Raw genomic sequence first — 20669 nt, 5'->3', positions numbered from 1 at the left:
GTATAAAGTTTTAATCCAACCTGAAGTCAATTTCAACCCAATTTTCTTCCCATCCCTTAAAATCTCATAGAATTTCTCGATTTTAAATCTTAACTCAACTTTCACTATATATTAATCTTATGTTTTATTAGTATTTGTTTGTTGACATTTTTTTTTTATTATTCTTTTGGTACAAAATTCAGAAAAACAAATTTAAGAAATGACTATAGTTTATTATGAGTTATGACTTACAATAGATCTTTCTTGGGTGACAAACAAAATAGAGGAGATGAAGAATAAAATTTTCAAAAAACTTAAAATAATGTTATTGAGGTTTTAGTCTTTTTGATTAGGATTAAATGAAGTGATTATCTTAAAAGAAATACATGATACTATTTGGTGGGGGCTATACAATATCATGCATCTAAACAAATCAATGTATGATATTACATATAACATATATTTATGTATGCCAAGTACTATAGCGTTGGGTTTTCTAAAGGGTCAACCTTAACCTAACCCGAAATAAAGTCGAGCATCAACATGACCCAACCCAACCCAATTTTTTCGGATTGGATTCGGGCCAACCCGGCCCAAGTTACAGCGTTAGGATATATGGATTAGATTTTTCACATGGTGGTCTGGACGTGAAGCGAAGGGAGGTATGCACGTTAAGGCAGAGTTGTTCTTAAAGTTTAGCATGACCAAATTATCCACCCTAATAAAGAGATTTATTGAGATCTATTTCTCTTAAATTCTTAATTGTCCATTTCTATCATTAAAATTGTGAAAATTATTTATTTTTGTAGTGGACCTAGTGGTGAATTAATATTTTTTTGGGAGGGGGGGAATAACTAAATTTAACTGAATTAGAAAGGGAATTTTTGACAATTCCTGTTGTTTGTGGCCCTGTGGGATAATAAATAACAGGAGAGGTCAAAAACATTTGAAAAAAATAGGGGAGGTTAATGAAATATTTGAAAACATAAAGAAGGTGAGTGAAATTTGGGTGTTGGGATGGCGGTTAGGGGGGTCGTTAGTTAGGTTGACTGGCCTCTATTACGCTTTACAAACAGCACCGCGAGACGCACGTTATAAAACCAGAGCTCGACGTGGGATGGGAAAGAGCGAAGAATCTAGAAAGTGCGGATCAGTGAACTTCGAACCAGAGATATGCAGCCTTCCAAATCCATGGCCATGGCCATGGCATCAGGTAAGCTTGGAAATACCCTAGAAACTTGAATGGATGTACGTCTTCTTATATGTTCAGGTGTTTTAATATCACTGTCTCAACGCATCAGCGTCCTTTTGCTATTTGGTTTTGGTTTTGATATTTCGTTTGTTTTTGGTCTAATTGAGTTAACTATCATGGTGGGAATCTTTCTTCTGTTTGTCGAATAGTAGAGAACAATCATCAATTTCTTATTACGTGGACGGGAGACTTAGATCGTTCTTTAAATGGTATAGGACCAGATGAGCAGAGTGACAAGTTGAAGAAGAGAAAGAAGAGAGGACTGCGCAGCTTGTATTCTATATACCTTGAGGAGGACTTGAAAGAGAGGATTCATGGTTCTGAATTCAAGTCGGACAAGAAGGCGAGGAAGAGAAATCAAGGTGAGATTTTCCCTGTTTAGAGTTTGTTGATTTCTGCAAGGAAATCTATTTATACTGCGTGACGATGTAAATGTTTTACGAAGTAAAAGAATAAATTTGCCGAAATGACCATGAAAAGGAAGTGCAATCATGAATATGAAATCGTTTTTGTTTTACATCAGTAGGAAAATTTTCTAGTTACAAACTTACCGGAAAAAAAAATTGTTGTTATGAGAAAAGAAAACTCAGATGGTTTATGCAATGTTGCAGGGCCAGAGGAAGAAAAGGGGAAGTTGAAAAGGGGAAGGAAGATAAAGAAGATGTACAGTTTTCCTTCTAAATTCAATGATATGGACTTGAAGATAACGGTAGACGATGCAGAAGATGGTCCTCATGAAGAGAATAAAAGAAAACAACATGACACTTCCTTGGGAAAAGGTTATCTTGTCGAGGGAATGTTAGAGGCAGCGTTGATAAATGAGGAAGAAGGGGTTATTGCAAATAAAACTGTGAGGGAGAAGATGCACAATGAGTTTGAAAATGATAACCTGGGTAAGAATCCACCAAAGGAAACCACTTCTAGAGGTATCAAAACTACTTCAATGGCAGTACAAAATAATGTGGAAGTGCACGTGCTGGAAGAAATAGTAGCAGATAAGAAGCATAGTTCACTTGAATACACTTACCTAGGTGAAAAGATTCTGGATGGATCTGGCCTTCAATTGCTTGCTTATGCTGCTTCAGTGGTTGAAGAAAATACTCACAACAAGAGAATGGAACAGGAAAAGGGAAAAAAGAATGAGAAGCGATGGAGGAAAAGGAAGACATATGATGCCCATGAAAGCAATAATAAATTGATACCAGAGGCTGCTGGAGGATAGAGTAGAACTTCTGGTTTTTAGAAATGAGAAGACCGAATTTCAAACAACTAAGGATCATGAAGAAAGGGGCTTGGCAGGGGGAGGACTGAAGATGGAAAAGTTGCATGACTTGCATCAATCTCCTTGAGGATTATGAACCAGGTCAAAATTCATTGAAGGACAGTACCATGGAGGTGTAGTAAGGCAAAACGAATGTGAAGTCTTTTGGAAGTAATGGTGCCAATCAAAAGTTGGAGGATTCCTTGCAAACAATCACAAAAAAAGCAATAATAACACAGAAGAAAATGAAGATGGTGAAGAAGATTTATAAATCCTCTGAAATTGCAGAAGGTCAAAGAATAGCTAGAAGCCGCTTTGGAAACAAAAGAAAATCCTGAGTTACTGGACAGGAAAAATTAAAGAGGAGGAAGAATAATAATGCCCACAAAAATAATGGCCTGCATCAAAATTCATGGGAGGATAATAGCATGGAATCAGAAATCACAAGTTGCATAAAATTTGGCACCTGCTTTGACAGTGACAAATAATTGTGAGCAAAATATACTATGGAGAGCATGCAGATGAAGAAGCATGATTATCATAAAAGAGGAACAGGTAACCATGAAGTAGTGACTGTGGCATGGTCCGCATGGAAAAAGATAAAGAGGAAGAAGAAAAAAAGGGCTCACTGCAACAGGACATGACTATTTGTGTCAAAATCCATTGGTGGACAATTGTCCAAATTGCCAGTTATAAAAAATTGCAGCTGCTTTAACAATGGCTAATTATCATGAGGAAGGATATAAAACAGATAAGGTAAAAAGCAATGCCTCGAAAGAAATGAAATAGACCAAAAGTTGGTTTGAGGTCATGCAGGAATTGTTGACTTTGGTCAAACTCACCTATCAGTAACATGGATGGGACAAACTGTTAGGGGATGGATGAAGAAATCTAAAGGCTCTCCATACAACAATGAAACCACGTGGCATGGCAAAGAAAAAGGTAAAGACGAGGAAGGGATATAATATTCCTGAAAGAAATTGGAGGAACTTAGAATGCAGAGTCAATGGCCATAAAACTTCATTTGGGGGTGGGGGGGTGTCTCATTCCATTGGAAGTTGATTTGGCCTCAAATGTTCCATCTGAAGTTTGTTTGTTCATGTTGACTGCTAATCTCAATAAGATTTTCACCACTGATTACTTGATTTGGTAGGGGCAAAAATATGGAAAACTCAAGTTCCTTATGTCAGGTCAAGGAAGAATAAGTGTCACACCTACTTGTGAGTTTTCCAAGGTTACTGCTTCCTGTAAATTCTTCTCTAATGTGTAGTTCTCCTTTTGAGGGGATGGTTGGTTCTAAGATACCACTCACCTCTTTTTCGATGAATGCTCTATTAGAGGAGTTCAGGAAAGAGGGTCGCTTCTCTGGAATTTTTGCTCCTTTGCTCCCTTCAATATCTATTGGAGATTTTGGAAGAAAGAAAACAGTGTACCTTTGGTGGAAAGAGGTGCCCCAAGACATTATGTTTTCAGTGACCTTATACTTCTGCCCCATGTGAAGTTCAGTAACCTTCCACTTCTGTAATAACTGTCATGACATTATATTTTCTGTTTCTTTTGAATATTGGTGTACATCTTGTACATGAAGCATAGCAATCATGTCTTGTAATTTATGTATGTAGATCTTGTTGATGGTAATACTATTTTACCTATAAAACAATTAACAATGTAACATTGGAAGAAAATCATTGACTACCAAAATCTGTGGGAGAAATTTGAGAATCTGCATTTAATGAATGATGAACATCTTAAAAAAATGAACAGTTTCAGTTGAGAGGAAGAACCATCATGAAGTGCTTATTCATAGTAATCCAAACCAGTAAAGTGTAAAACTGAAAAAGTGAAAATCATTGGAACATATAAGAGGTAGAAGCCAACATTATTTAAAACATATACGAGGCAGAAGGAAAATCTGTTTGGTTCTAAGTTCTAACAGCTAATTTCAGGTTATACAGAATAGTTTAGTGGATGGTGTTGATTGTTCAGACACTACCTTGCTCAATTCGGTTCCTGTGGTTTCTTATTACTGAGAATAATTCTTTTTTGGTTACAGATGGAGTTTGGAAGGGAAGAAAGGGAAGAGATTTCTTTTATATTGTTTCTCATTCCACCCCAAGAATTTACTCTGGATTAATGTACAAGAAAACCAAGATGAAGAATGGCAGACATTTATAATTTACTTATAAAAGAACTTAATTTTAAATGAATCAAACGTTTCAACACTTTTTTTTGGCACTAGAATTTTGGATTCAACATAAAGTGTGAGGTGTAGTTTGGCCATTAATGTAGCTTAATGGGATAAAGAGGGAAAAGACCGACTTATCTGGTCTTTAGGCTTATACCCTTGACCTTTTGGTATGGGTGCAACCTGGACTGGGTTGGATTGAGCTGAGGTCAACTGTATCCCAATTCAAGTTTCTAAAACCTTGACCCTACCCTAACCAACTGGATCTTCAACACTCTATACATGGGGTTTAGGTTAGGTCAGGTTGCCCAAGACAAACCCTAGCCCATTTTCAACCAACTTGACTTTCATTTTTTGGGTTGGGTTGAGTTAGATTGGCTTCACCCACCCCACTCTATTGACTAGGCTGTCTACTGTTTTTTAATTTCCTACATTAAATCAAACCTTAGCCCTAAATTTATCAAAACGTGCTTATAATTCTTTTTAGGGTTTAAGCTCTTCTGCCCCTTAACTCGTTATTTTCTAATTTCCTATTATAATTAAATTTCAGAATTATTCTTTTTGAACTTGAGTTGTCAAGTGCTATAGAGTTGTTCATACTGATAAGTATATAACTTCAGCTTGTTCATATTAATTTTTTTGTACAAAAAAATTTTTAATTTGAAAAGAATCACTTCATACCTGTAAACAGATAATCTTGTGTATCTCACATACAGAGACATTTTCTCAGAGGCCTATCTCTGCACACTTCAAAAATGTATGATTATGTACTTATACTTGCGGTTCATGTATTCACTTAATTTTCATAATTTAGATTACTGTTTTAAAATTTCTGGACATCTATGATCCTTTAAGGACTAAGGCGCATATCTCAGATGAGGATAGTGGATGGTAAGTGATGGAATTCAAGTGACAAGCTGTGGATTGTCAAGAAGACCTATGAGAGGGACCAAGCAAGAATTTACCAAAAATTTCCTCAACCATTGGTTCCTTCTTTTGGCCAAAGGAATGAGAACATGACTTGGTAGAGTAATTGAATGTCCAACCTGCTGAGATGGCTCCAGTTGATGTTATACACCACTTGATTCAAGAAACACCTAACTGGGAAGTCCAAACCTGTTATCTGTATTGTGGTAAGAGATCTGATTCAGGTAGCAAAAGGATTAAACTTCTTGCGTTGGTTTATTATGATCTTATTCTTCATGATTTTTTTCCCTGTATGTTGTTGACTGTAATACTTATCTGTTGCTGGTATTTATCTGGGAAATTGGAGCAAGATGATCCTGGATGTCAGTCTTAATGGAATATTAGAACTGATGTTAGAAATGTTAAAACTTTCTACTGAAGTAGAACTTTTCCCTACTGGTTGGACATTGACTAGGCAATTGAATTTTGCTCAAGGCTTACTATCCAAGAAAATATATCCAGCTTACTTTTCTTACTATTTTTTTTCCCTCAAAGACTCTCTGTATAGTGGTTGTGCTATTTAATAAATTTAAAGTTGGAATTTTTGCTTAGAATTTCATGATCTATTACCTAAAAAGAATGGAATTGGTGGTTGGTGGTTCAACTCTCCCAACCCTGACCAAGGCAAGAAATCTTTATATGCAATTTGTTAAAAATATCCTTTACATTTTGAAATCCACTGGATTCTAATCTGCCATATATTGTTACAAACTAATTAGAATTCTTCATTGGGGAAGATCAAAATGATTCAGATATTTATTGACATTTTGATGGCAGACATTATATACACATATACACAGACAAGGGTCAATCTGAAAATGCAATATAAAGGGTTTGTGGTCATTTCTGAATAAGAATTTGTGAAATCAAGAGCATTTATTATATTTATATCCTGTGCTTTATGCAAAAGACAGTCACTCTGGTCATTATCTTGTGAGTTGTGGCATTCCTTCTGCTATAAATGATGTTGATAAGAACTGGGGATCTATAACCTAACCTTATTATGGGAAAGTAAGCTTTGTGAGAGACAGATGACATTATTTTCTCACCATCCAAAATTCAAAATAGAAAAAATACCATTCCCTTAGCATTTTCTCATTGATTTTCTCTTGGTGAAGGAAACCAGAAATCATGTAAGAAAATCTATGATTACTTTCCTTCTCTGTAATTTTCCTTTCTTCTCTTGGAAATCAAATACAGAATTTATGATTTAACGAAAGCATATGAACCGATACTCTCTAACAGATGTAAACATTTAATGATATAGGAAAATTTTAGTTCCAGAAAAAAAAAAAAATAGTGCCCTAGCAGAACGTGTAAAGCCTAGGCATAGTGGCGTAGAGATTTCAATGTTCACAAACCAGCGATTGTAAATGGGTCCATTTACAACCCAATTAAGCATGAACTCACCCCCTTACTGGCATCTTTTGATTTGATAATGGGTCCAACTCCGGGCCAATTGCTAGGCTCAAATCTGTTCTACAAGCTACCTACTAGCGACACGCGTGTGTATTGTGTACAGTTGTAATTCGATAAGCATCACAGGTGGCTAAAAAGCTGTTCTAAGCTATTGGCATTTCTGAGTTGCTGATGATCAGTTAGGAGCCTCACAGGCTCACATGGCATGTTGCTTGAAAAGTATAATGTGCATCACTCTGCTAGATCCCTAGCCATGGATGATGGAACCCATGTTTGATGCAATTATTCTGAACAGTAGAAGCATGTTGACTTTTGGTACAGATAGGATGTTTTATGTTGGGCAAGTTGAGGATGGGTCCTGATCATCCGTCCCTTATGTTTGAGCCAATTGAAACATTGAAGGAACTAGTTAGAATCTTTTGTTGCTTGTTTTATCTTAAGGCACCTCTTGGGGTGTAACAATAACATCATGAGAATAGTAACAATATATGCCCTTTTTGGCTTTAAGTGTTTTTTTTAACTCGTTTACATAATTTTAACTCCTTACTCTTTATATATTTGTATGTAAGGCTAGTAAAATTTGACACGACACAGGAATATGATATGATTCAATATGACACGGAAATTAGTAGGTTTAGGTTTAGTTTAATTGTGTTTTTATCAAAAATTATGTCAACCTGTTGTTTAATACGATTAATAAATGTATCAATTTCGAGTTGATCCATTTAACTCTAAAATGGCCTGAAGATTCAATTGTTATATTATGGGTGCAATGGCTTTTATGAATTTGTCTACATAATGGATTATTTTATTATTTACTTTTAATTGGTTAATCGTGTTGGTTTTGCGTTAATTTGGGTTATATGGGTTGTGTTGTATTAACACGTGTAATAGTAGGTCGTGTTCATGTTTGAAAGTTTGACATGATTACTTATATCATATTCGTATAAACCTATATATCCGAATATCCCTATTAATATGGATTGTCAAAGGGTTTAAATTGATATAGGCCGATATGCTGGTATGGTGTATTGGACTGTATTAGTGTTTTTTTTTTTATGTTTGATTTGATTTTTATTTTTTTAAATCGGTTTAGAGGGATCAGTTTAAGTCTTATCTACCTTTTAAACTATAGTCTGACCCGATACAATCCCTGTAGGGATGTATTAGAAAGCCATCGATACGATACATATTAACTAATACAAATTGATATGTATCGATACTTTAAACCTTATTTTTAAGTTCAACACCCCCTTTAAAGACCAACCATATTATGTTAATGGGGTGTTGAACGTATTTTATTGGAGGAGATCCGGATTCGTCTAAAATGCATTTGGTAATGTCTGAACTGTGAATTTATTACTGTTTTCTTTTAGAGATGTAAGAATTAAGATGGCATCTGAACTTTTAACCTATTATAACCTAATGGTTTATTTTTTTAAGCAAAAAACCAAGGACATATATTATTTAATTCAGCTACTTTCAGCTGTTATTAATTGGCCACTTGGGCCTTTTTTTACAAACAACATTTTATTGCGTCAAGAGCTTTTGATACATCCAAATACTCGGCCAAGGTGTTTTCCCATAGTCCGAATCTGCTGCACTTTTTTTCCTAGGAATGTAATTGGATTAGCTTTAGCAAAATCTAAATTCAATTTGATTATTGAAAATTTGCACCTAAATTCAATATGAAATCTGATTAAATTTGAAGACATTAGATTTGAATTTGAATCCTAATGGATTTGGATTTAATCTAACTTTATTTTAATTTTTTAAATACAAAAGAAAAATTAAAAAGTTAATTACTTTTCAATTTTTATATATAATATATTACTGTAAATATAACATACTGAATTTATTATGTTTAAATTCGTATGCTAATATAATATATAAAATATATATTTTTTTAATTTTAAATATAATTGTATAAATTTATATAATAAAATCAATAAATATTATAATATAATTGAATTTGGATTTTAATCAAATCAGATTGAGTCAAAATCCGAATTCAATATGATTCAATTATTAATTGGATGAGATTGCAAAATCCAAATATGATCTAATTACATAAATACTAGGGCTATTCACAAATAAATTCAAACCGACCAAACCGACCAACCTGGCCCGACCCAACTCGATTTGGCCGGTTTTTCTTCATCACTGGTCGGTTTCAGGTTGGAAAGATGGGTAAACCGATAATTCGGTTCGATTTCGATTTTCACACATGAAAACCGAACCGAACCGAACCGAGTTATCTATAAATATGTTCTCATTGAAATATTATATATAATACATATTTCAGTTTGAAATCTATTTCAAGAAAATATATTCTGAAATATTGTATATAATATATATATTATATAGCTGAAATATGTGTTTCGGAAATGTATTATATTTAAACCAAAACCAATCCAAATTGACCTAAATTGACCAGATCGATTTTACTTAATAGAGGGTCGGTTTCGGTTTAATCTTTAGGTAACTCGATCAGGTCGGATCGGTTGAAAAAGCTAGTAAATCGATCCAACCTGACCCATGAACAGTCCTAATAAATACATCATCTGAATCTGGGATAATCAGATTGAGTTACGGATTTTCAAGTATCATTGACAAGTCTACTCCGCACTAAATATAAAGTGCATATGACCCACAATCACTTAATCTCTCACTTGCATTTATGGCTAGTGTGAGAAAAGTGATTGATACCAAACTCAGCTAAACCTCTTTCATAAATACACAAATATGGATCACTAATTCAGATTAGCTGAAAGCGATGGCTTTGTAGCGGTCTGCGAAACTAATGATAACATCCCATGTCAGTCATAAAAGAAAAAGGTTTAGCTATTCAGCAGGCTGTGGAATCAATTATAAGGTTTTACGTCAGTATAAAATACATAGATCCCGCATCTTTTACAGTGGAACCCATAAGTTTATTACTGATGTGAAATCTCATCATTGTTTCCACAGCCCGCTGAACAGTTAAAGCATTCAGCTAATCCAAATTTGTCATAAAATGCTTGAGGCCTACGATGAAGGTTGAATGGTCATAGGCTGCATGTATTTTATGACTGATGTGAGGTGTTCTCATTACGCCTGTTCGTGGCTGGGCTCATCTTTTGCCAAAACTTGAAAGAATTTGGCCCAGGAATCCCAAGCCCAAAATGGCATAGCATGAAGCCCAGCCTGTGAATAGGTCAAGTTATGATTAGCTTCACAGCCCACTGAACAATTATTTTCTTCAGCTAATCCTATCTTTGTGACATTCATGTAATGGACTGAACATTAGTGCAAGGAAAAAGTACATCAAAACCCAATTCTATCTATCCATCTATATATATATATTATCCACTGTATACAAAATGCATCCCACTTATGGGAGAACAACACTTAGGCTGTGTTTGGTTGCAGTACAAATTTATTTGTACCAGTACAAATGCATAGGAGTGCAAATATAAAAAATGTAAATTTTTGTTTAATTTTGTTTTTTATTTTATTTTATTATGCTGCATGTCTTAATTTACTTTATTTGTATTGTAATCAAACAAAATAAGTTAAAATTTGAAACAAAAATAGGTAAAAATTTACACTCAAATCATTTGTATTGTCGTGATTTTACATCGATCCAAATTTATTTACATTACAACCAAATACAGCCTTATCAAACACACACACACACTTGTGGGAGAACATACACAGAAAATAGTGTAACCCCACAGGGAATCTCAATCTACTACCCACAAGACATTACAGCTGCACATCCATCCAGAACCAAGGTTCAAGTTTACGAGATTACCAATAAGCTGAATATAAGGTATAAGCAATAGGCAGGGGTGCCGACTGCCGAATTAGCATTTTATATTACCTTGGACTTGAATCTTCGGGCCGGGTCCATTCAAATTTTGACCTATCCGCCCAAATTACACCCCTATTGACAAGTGGCAACTTTCAAATATCAATAATTAATAAGTATTAATGTTTAATAGTAGTTTAATGGGTGTCAAAACTGAAACTAACATAATATATGATATCATCAATAGTTAAAATTGCTAGAAACTAATATTTTCATTATGGAGCGTATCATACGTTGAATCATGTCCACAACATGTCCCCATCCACGAGAACATACAAGTACAAAACATATTCTAGATGTGCGGCTCCAGCACCTTGTGGGTAACCCCAAGAGTCCTCAATAATCACTCTTCTCACCCATTCATGAACTTGACCTCTCCAAATGATAAAATGATTTATGAAATATGGACCCAGTTGGCTAAAAGGCTAAACGTCTTCTAAGTTCTCAAGGATATGGGCATACTTAAATTCTTTCTTCATTGATCCCAATAAATAAATAAAACATCAATGCATCTTCTCTGATCATGTTCCCCATGGTCATCATCCAAGGGGACCTCTTATAGTCTTATGTCTTATGTCTTGTCTATCTATCATTGTTCACCATTAATATACCAGGTGCAATGCAACACAGATGCCTCTTTATACTGAGTTCACATTGGCACCCCACATGCACATCTCTGCATATATTGACTTGTTATAGGAAGATATTTCTAATACACGGTTGAGATGTGCTATCGGGTATGCGTTGGGTGTCCCTCTGTGCGGGCGCCCATGCAATTTCCCCTATACTCACAATCATACATCAAGCTTGACCAATCAAGCTATTATGTCCCCTAGCATGAAGATGATAATGAAAGACAACCTTAAAAAGAATTAAAAAAATCAATTTCATTGAGAGGTCGTTGGCTTCATTAATGGCAGATTCATATTCTCAGAGTATTAGTAGTCCTTAATCATGTCAATTGATGCTTAAACTATCTCCCTTAATTATATAGCAATCTTTGTGTTTTTTTTCTTTTCTTTTTCAAGCCAAAGCTTCTGCCACCTCAACTGAGTTGGATGAAGAAGGTGTTACAGTTTCTCCCTTTAAATTTTCTTTCATTGTGTCGACAAAAGCACATGCTGTGCTTGCTATGTTATTTTATTGCTGAGTGCCCCCATCAATGGACAATGGCCAATGGAGTGAGTGATTACTGGTAATTTGTCCTTGAGATTTCCATCTTGTGATCAGGGTATTACTCAATGGACATTTTACCAACATCTCTGTGTTTATCAATCAGTTCACTCCCCAACCAAACCTATAATGGTGGGTCCTAATCCTATTTATCTGGGCACGTTGGCACCTCATTTTTATTAATAAAAAATAACAGGAAAATAACTGATATTTGTATATAAATGTTGGGGAAATTGAGCTGTGAATTTTAAAAAGAACAATAAATTATAACCTATACTATTAATATTTCTAACCGTTACCCTGTGGGTGGTTAAACTGAGCAATCTCTCTCTCTGACCATTTAATTAAATATAAACGTACCATATATTCAAGCCTTGGTACCAAAAGTATGGTGGGTTGGTGGCAAAGTACTACCTAATGCACTGGCAAGATAATTGCTTATTAGGCAAAAATCTTGGACCAATTCAACCTAAGGAAGCTATTTCAAGGGAGCATTTTCTATGAATTTTGGATTTTGATTCTATGAATGTGAAGGGAGCATTGGCTGCATTGCAGTCTACTTAAAGACCCATAATTTTTTTATTTTTATTTTTGAGGAAGACCCACCTTTCACTGTCACAAGTCTCATTTCTTACCAATCCAATTTCTAGATTGGGCTGTCCATGGTTTTGTTTGTCCCGAGTCGAATTTGAATCTGATCTGATCAAGGTGATTCAATATGGAACTACCCAATTTGATTCTATACAGGGTCAGTTACACGAATCTTGCCATTCCCTTTTGTTTAGAACCATATCGGTTGCTAAATTATGGATGTTTAAATTATTTCTTATTAATTCCACAAGTTATTGTCTTTTTGTTTATTTAATTTGTAATAAATCACTTTTTCAGTTCAATTTGATCCAATAATATTTAAGGTTTCTTTGTTTTTGGATTTTGAGTGGGGAAGTTGGCCAATGGGATTTTGATTCCCATTAAACCAAAAAATCCATGATCTTTTTTTAAACTTATGTGAAGATCAGGAAAAATTTAGGCGCTGTTTAGATAGATTTCTACTTCTGTACTTTTAAAAACATCAAAGCATAAAGTACATAAAATACTTATACTTTGTTATTTTTGCTTTGAAAACCATTTGGGTAAAAAATTTTGAAAAATATGCTTTCTAAAACAGAAGTACCATTTTCTGTTTGGTGAAAGCATGTCCGTTTGTACTTCCGGTGACAGTTTCCGATGGTTTCAGGGTCTGAGATTGATGACAGCAGTCCGACTCTGACAACGGCAAACGGAGGTAGGGTTGAGAGTTTTATAGAAGGGTGGTCATGCCACCCTTTCGCGCGAAAACAAAAGCACAAAACATAAAAAACTGACTTTATGCTTTTGGGGTTTTTCATACTTTTAAAAGTACGAAATCAAAAAGTATAAAGTACATAATACAAATGCTATGTCGTGTTTTTCATACTTTTATACTTTACTTAAAAGTCTATCCAAACAGGGCTTTATTTTCCTGGGTATCACTTATTCCCATCTTTCCGGCAGGTAAATAATTTTCCCCTGAGAAAAATTACCAACACTTAGATGAGATAAAAATGCCCCTTTTAATAATAATTTTTTTATAGATAAAATGGTCATTATCTTATTTACCTGAAAAATAAAAAAAACATAAATAAATACACTTACCCAAATAAAAGCCTTACATGAATACTTATACTTACCGTGAATTAATATGTATTTATTAATAAAGTTGGTTTGAAAATTGCATGTTATCTCAAGAATCCATAGAAGTTGTTTTTAAGTCATTCTCATCTATACATCATAGTCCATTTCATCAAATAATATAATGCATGATATTTGGTATTCAATAGAATCAATCCAAATCGAATGGATAAGATTTGATTGGAATCGAAATATTAACGAATCAAGTTTGGGTCTAGGTGCTTCTAATTTGGCCCGACTCATTTGCAGCACTTGGTCTGCTACCCCTGTCCCTGTTCATGCTGGCAATGCATCATTTAAAGTATGATGGCCATGTGGCTCTGCGTGCATCATTCATTGTAATAATAGAAGGATGGGGGTAGAATAGCTCTTCTTCTCTGATGGAGAATCTTTGCCTAATTTCTCAATTTTGGATGGATGAAGACCCATCCAAGGACTGAAGGTGAAGGACACCCCCTCAAGTCTGAACCCCACTATGTGGATGTGGGTGGAGGTCAGCCCAAGCCCAAAATTATATCAGATGAAGCCCAGTCTATAGCCCAATGGGCCAACACAACAAGCCCAAAAGCCCATCTTCTGAAACACTTGTTTTTGTATCCTATCTAATCAAGAGATATAACAATTAACAAGATGTTGGGAAAGATGATGAGTGAGCATGATCAACTAACTCATCAACCATCAATCTCTGTATATAAGTGACAATGGGAAGCTGTGATCATTGAATCAATCAAATATGGGCTAGGCCCATGAGTAGATCTGTAGATGGATGAGAGGGGGCTCTATTCCTTATCATGCGTCACATGTACGACACAAGCCACAAAAGGAAACAGATGAAATTGCTGACTAAGTGTTGAAAGCAGAGGCCATGGACTTGGGTTGCTTGTCATCATCCCCCACGCCCACCGTCGTCAATTTCTTCCTGTACGAAGAGTTGGGCGTTGAGCTTTCTTGTGCGCCAGCTACCGTGTCCCTTGAGCCCTGCACCACGAAATCCTCATGTGCTTTTGCTTCAATGAGCTGAGGGGGACAGGATAAGAACACACATATGGTTACATGTGCCTAACCAACTTCCATGCCTTGAATTTAAAAAGGGGATAAGGCATTTGAGAGGTCTGAGATAGATCTGTTCATGGACCGAGTTGGGCTAGGTTCAGGTCAGGCTTTCATTCTGTATTAACAGATTTTTCTAAGGCTCGAGCCTGAGTCCGGCCTGACCATCGGGTCTACAATTTGGGCCCAAGCTCGAAATTTAGCCCATATTGTTACTACTGCTGAAGCGAATGAATAGAGAGAGAGAGAAAAATTATAAAGAAAAAAATAAAAAATGTATATATTAAATTATAAATATATATATTATTTATATATTTTATATAATATATAAAATACATATTATGTATTTTATAGGCTTTTTTGACAAATCCTAAGCCTGACTGGGGTGCGGGCCGGGCCAGGCCATCGGGCTACCCGGCCCATGAACAGGTCTAGTCTGAGAGCTTTGTCGGCCGTTACATAAGGTTAGGCCTACAATGACCAGGTAGGCCCACCTACCATGATTGTGGGCCTAATAGGCCAACTAGAGTGGACCCATGGAACCCATTTGGGTATGAGGTGTTGTTGTGGGTGTTTACCCTTTTCTTTATTTCCCCTTAGCAGACCCACTTGTTAATTAAATGATTAAATGATCTGAATTGAGTTAATCAACTCGACATGTGACAGAGATGAATTGGAGTCCCTTCATATGGCGAGTCAATTGTGTGGTCTGTCCTTAGACTTGCCTTGCTTTTGGGTCTAAATACTCTAGTTTTTAATTAATCAATCAATCATCTCACTCATTTCATTGCCTTGCGCTTCTGTCTCACCAAACCCTTGTATAGAGAATCATTAAATCTTATTTTCTGCAATTATAATAAGGGCTTTAGTTCTGATATCACATATTATCTTAGCCAAGTCAATAAGTTTTTCTTTATTCAAGTCATGGGTAGGCGTAGGACTACCCATCTTTCACAAGTTACAAGTAATCTTGAAAAAAGATTGAACTTGAATAATACAATTGATGGATATGGGGGTCTTCTGAAACCTTGTGACTTGTTGAAATAAACAAGTGGATAATAGAGATCATCAGATCAGAAACTGATTTTCTGCTTTTGATATGAGATTCATCCACGGTTGTTGCAGAACCCTGATGCAGTAACAAGAGATTGAGATTGAGGGAAGTGCAAAATTTTTGGTTTGGGGATTGCTTGAATGGTGAAGCAACTCCTCACATCAAATTCAGTGTGGTATCAATAATTTACATTATTTTCTTATTGTTTTCAGTTAACCAGTCAAAAGCAACAACCTATCTTGGAAGCTTCACAGCTCACACATAATGCATGTGATTCATTAATGGAAGATAGAAGTAATATACAAGAACAGTTTTGACTTCAAGATTCCAAAGCCCCTTTCCTTGAATCCAAATCAAGCTTTGATCCATTTAGCTTTCAACCATCTTATCACATTCAACGTTGTTTTAGAAAGGGAGAAAAAAATGACACCTTCACTTCCTCTTTCTCAGTAAAAATCTAACATGAACTCCCCCTTGTTTAATGGCCACACAATCTGAGATGCTTCTTGGAATTCCTTAGGATGTTAATATAGAGACTATGCATTTAATATTTGATGCTTTTGGTGCTCTTAACATACTCTCTTTCTCTCTCTCTCTACATGTGTGTGTGAGACAGAAATACACATATGTGGAACATTATTGTGAGTATTATAATTAGGTAAACCTTTTAGGGTTTGATACAATTTGATTGATTATTGAAGCCCACTCATTGATGGGGGTATTGCACATGGTCATTTGGTAGGGAAGAGTCTTGGAAAAGTAGGGTATCTTGTGCCAATCAAAGTGGGCAAATAAGTAATGTTCCTTGGTAAAGACGATTGGGATAAGTCAGTTGGTGCTGCCTATTGATGTAAGGCATGTCCCAATGTTATCCATTAGCTTTCTGCATGTGATTATGTAGACTTCATTTAACTCCTAGCTCTTATCTCAACAATCACCATCATACCTTTCCTGTAGGGGTATATTCAGGCCCATACATGCATGTCTGCTGCATGTATATATGCACCCATGTACATGTCTACAGGCATGTATACATGCTTGAAAAGCATATTTCTCAATCATAGAACAGTGGGCATACTTCTAGTTTGATGCATGGAATAATATATTTTTTTTTATTTAGGCTATTTGGCACATACAATAATAATGTACTCAATGTTTTCAATGAAAATTAAAAAAAAAAATGATAACTGATAGAAGAACCCTTTTGTTATTTAGTTTGTAATGGGGCCTATGTTTCTAAATATATTAGCTGAGGTTTAACCATTTTCATTCCCTTGAACATACATAGAATAAGGCTTCATAAACTTCCCTCTGAAAATTTTCTTACTCATTTTTTTCCTTTTTTTTTTTCTTTTGGTGGGTTTGGTATGGGGAAAGTAAGAAAATCCTTTTTATCTTATCTACCTGGCCGATCCAACATCATTTTCTTCATTATGAAGTCAACAAGTTCTTTTCTTCTTCTTCTTCTTCTTCAAAAAAAAAATTACAGTCAGTCTCTCTCTCTCTCCAAGAGAATTGGTAATATATTTAAATTATTTCATGAATATAGTTCAATAATGATCATTAAATTAATTCCACCCTGTATTTTATCTAATTACCTTATACAAAAGTTGCTTCTTGACTCCTCAAGGACACTTTTGTTCATCCAATTTATTAGTAGAATTGCAATAAAAAATAGTAGTATAATTATTGATTCCCTTTTTTTTTGCCCATTAAGACAAATAGTACATCAAATACTACCTTTTTTTTGATACAACATACGGCCTTTTGGATTTCCTTTTAAGAATAAACATCGCATTTAAGGCTAATATTTGTAATATTTACAATAGATGTGAACCATAGAAAGATATGAAATGATTTCTATTAATTTTTACAGCTTATACACTGTGGCAAAAAAATGTTTTCCAAAATAAATAATTAAAGGGAGGAAAGATATGACCCACATAGCATCAATGGATGACTGTTGAGAGGTAGGCAGTGCTTGACAAGGCTCAGCCATGTGCCTCAGGAATCTCCCGCTCCATTCTAATTCCCTGTAATAAAACCTAGATGGTGGAAAGGACAGCAGCCATGGAATAAAGATAAACTATTTATATTAGGAGTTTCTCATGGAAATTCCAATTTGAGTCATTTGACACCATTGCCCTTATTTTTTCTGTCATTTCCCAATATTTCTTTATCAATCTTAATTATTGATTTAAAGATTTTTTTTCCTTAAAATTATTTATTATCTTGTTTGCCAGTTTACTACCACAGCTATGAAACACCAAAAAGATTTATTGGGTGGTGATTTAGGCCCACCCCATGTTTTTTTAATGGCATGAGACACACCCTAACTAACTAACTATGGAATAAATACTTTCTTAAAAGACATATAGATCCCTTTCTATATGATAATATGATCTATAGAATCTCTCCTTATAAGTATTTGCTGCCTTGCCATGGACCCAATTTCTACCAAAAAAAAAAGGACCCAATAAGTACCTGTAGTCCTGCACACCATTTATACAGTTGGTGATTTTAGTATTGCGAATTAATAATTTACTAATTGTTTAGGTTCCGTTTGTTTGCAGTGCAAATGGGCTGAGTGTAAATCCTGGTTTATTTTTGTTTCAAATTTGACTTTATTTTGTTGGTATTAGGAAGTAAGATGATGCGGTCCCTACTTCATATAAAAGAGAATGGAAGTTGGGGTTATTTGCTTTGGAGGAATAAGGCAGGAAGTAAGTTGATATGGTTCCCGCTTTATATGAAAAGAATTAGGTAGAAGGAAAATTGTGCAAAATTTGCAACGAATTTTTTAGAAGCAAAAATTGCATTGCTATTTAATGCAAATGAGACAAAAGTGCACATTTTGCATCAATTAAGAGTACAAATTATAGTTGTAGACAAATGCTTGCAAAACTTATCCAGTTCAGATTTGCATTGCAAGCAAACAAAGCTTTAATTTCATAGTTTTTTTTTTTAAAGAACTAGTTCTTCTCTATCTTCATGTAAAGTTGTCAAGTAAAGACTCAAGAGGCACTGCATCAACAGCCAGTGACAATGAGGATGGGGAAGTGAGGAGTACCAAAAAGCGGGACAAAACGTCTTTCCAATCAAGAATGCTAATGGGCTTAGTGCAAATTTTGGCGGGAAGTTGGTCAATGGGAAAGTTGACAATATTCTTTTACTATTAAAGTGTGCATCTCATATCTCATAGAAACAAAACTTAAAACTTTCTTTTAGATATGTTTTTGGGAACTTATCTATGAAAGTTTTATCCACCTAAAAAGTGGATTAATTACTTACCCGTGGAGGGGGGAATTGACCAAATTGTGTAAGGCTAAAATATTTTTACAAAAAAAAAAAAGAAGAATCTTTTAAGAAATTTACTCATCACTTACCCATCTGATAAAAGAACATGAATAAATGTATTTACTTGATTAAAATTTTCTCAGGTAAGTAACTTACTGCCAAATAAACAAGCCTTATTTTCATGTTTTACTTTGTTTGGGAGGAGTGAAAATAGAAAGCAAAAAATAAAAAAAAAGTGATCTCCACATCATGGGAGATAAAATGAAGGTAAGTGTAAGGTCGTTATTTTGGAAAGAATAAAATTGTACCTTGCAAGTAAAATGATGTGGTCCCCATTTTGTAAGAGAGAGAATGAAGTTGAGGATAAGGTGGTGCAGTTTTTGCATAATTTCTTGGAAAGCAAATTCTGCACATTTAATGAATCCAAATAAGACAAAGGTGCAAAGTTTTACATCGGATAGAGGTATGAATCATGTAACTCTGCAGCTCTGAACCCAGTGCAGTGCAAATTTTACACCTAGTATGGATTTACACTACAAACAAATGGAGCAATGATAAACAAGGGGTGGATCTATGTTTGACATACATGAAGACTAACAATGGCATTAAGGGAATTTCAGAAAATTGCTTCAGTTACAGCACAATAGGTGACAAACTAGACAGTAATAATATTTTTCTTGCCAGAAATGTGCTGATTCTCCAAGGAACCACCATCCTGCACTCTGAAACTTTGCATCTTTTGTACACTTTTGGAAACTTCGCAACTCAGAAACACCAGTTGCGTGAGCAGGGGGGTGCCTTGCATTCAGTGTCATTCTGTCACCTTCCCTCAAAGCCCCTTCCAGTTCCAGGTAACACTCTTAAAGCATTGGAGTTGTAGTTGGACCGCATTATAGCTCCAGTACCATCAACATGAAGCTGAAGGGTGCACAGTTGCAACCAGAAAGAATAAACCATAAAAACTTTACAAGTACATATAGCTCTCGTCTTTCCTTTTTTTTTTTTCCTTTCTTTTTCATGGATTGCTAGCTAATAAACAGCAGTGTGACAGGTTTGCAAAATTTTTAAAAGCTTAATAAAGATTCCCCAAAAAATATCAATACAAAACAAAGTAGTTTAGCTAAAAAAATCTATAATAATGCTAACTCTATCAAGAAAAAAAACAAATTTCAGCTAGCCCACCCAGCAGTGCCATCTCTATGAGCAATTTAGGGAATGAGTTTTGGAATGATCTGATGTCAAGCTCAATAAAAAACATGATTTAGTATTGTGAGGATCCTTCAACCTTGAAAAGAACAATCAAGGGGAATCCATTAAGGAGATGTGTTAGACAGAATCTGAAAATAATCAAATGATCACTACCATGAATCTATGGTTAAAGCCATTCAATTTCAACCCACAAAAAAAAAAAAAAATAGTGGTCCCAACTCCCAACCCTTTTATGCAGCTACACTCCAGAAGTTCTAAACT

General features: G+C 35.0%; 1 protein-coding gene across 2 annotated transcripts; it reads left to right on the top strand.

Annotated features, from left to right (window-relative positions):
• Positions 1-1000: 1000 nt before the first annotated feature.
• On the top strand, positions 1001-6140 carry LOC104597924 (uncharacterized). Of its 2 annotated transcripts, XR_016085406.1 has the most exons (4): positions 1001-1192; positions 1447-1593; positions 1843-3434; positions 3646-6140. XR_016085406.1 is itself a non-coding variant. In XM_010259721.3 (3 exons), exons 1-3 carry the CDS (start codon positions 1153-1155, stop codon positions 2451-2453), a joined length of 798 nt encoding a protein of 265 aa, XP_010258023.1. In that variant the 5' UTR covers positions 1001-1152; the 3' UTR covers positions 2454-6136. The 2 variants fall into 2 exon arrangements, 1 of the variants encoding a protein (XP_010258023.1); XM_010259721.3 differs by having other exon boundaries at positions 1843-6136.
• The last annotated feature ends 14529 nt before the right edge of the window (positions 6141-20669 follow it).

The sequence above is a fragment of the Nelumbo nucifera genome, chromosome 4, assembly GCF_055504915.1.
Source record: "Nelumbo nucifera cultivar China Antique chromosome 4, China Antique-T2T, whole genome shotgun sequence".
Classification (NCBI taxonomy): Eukaryota; Viridiplantae; Streptophyta; class Magnoliopsida; order Proteales; family Nelumbonaceae; genus Nelumbo; species Nelumbo nucifera.
This window is presented reverse-complemented; position numbering and strand designations above follow the sequence as displayed.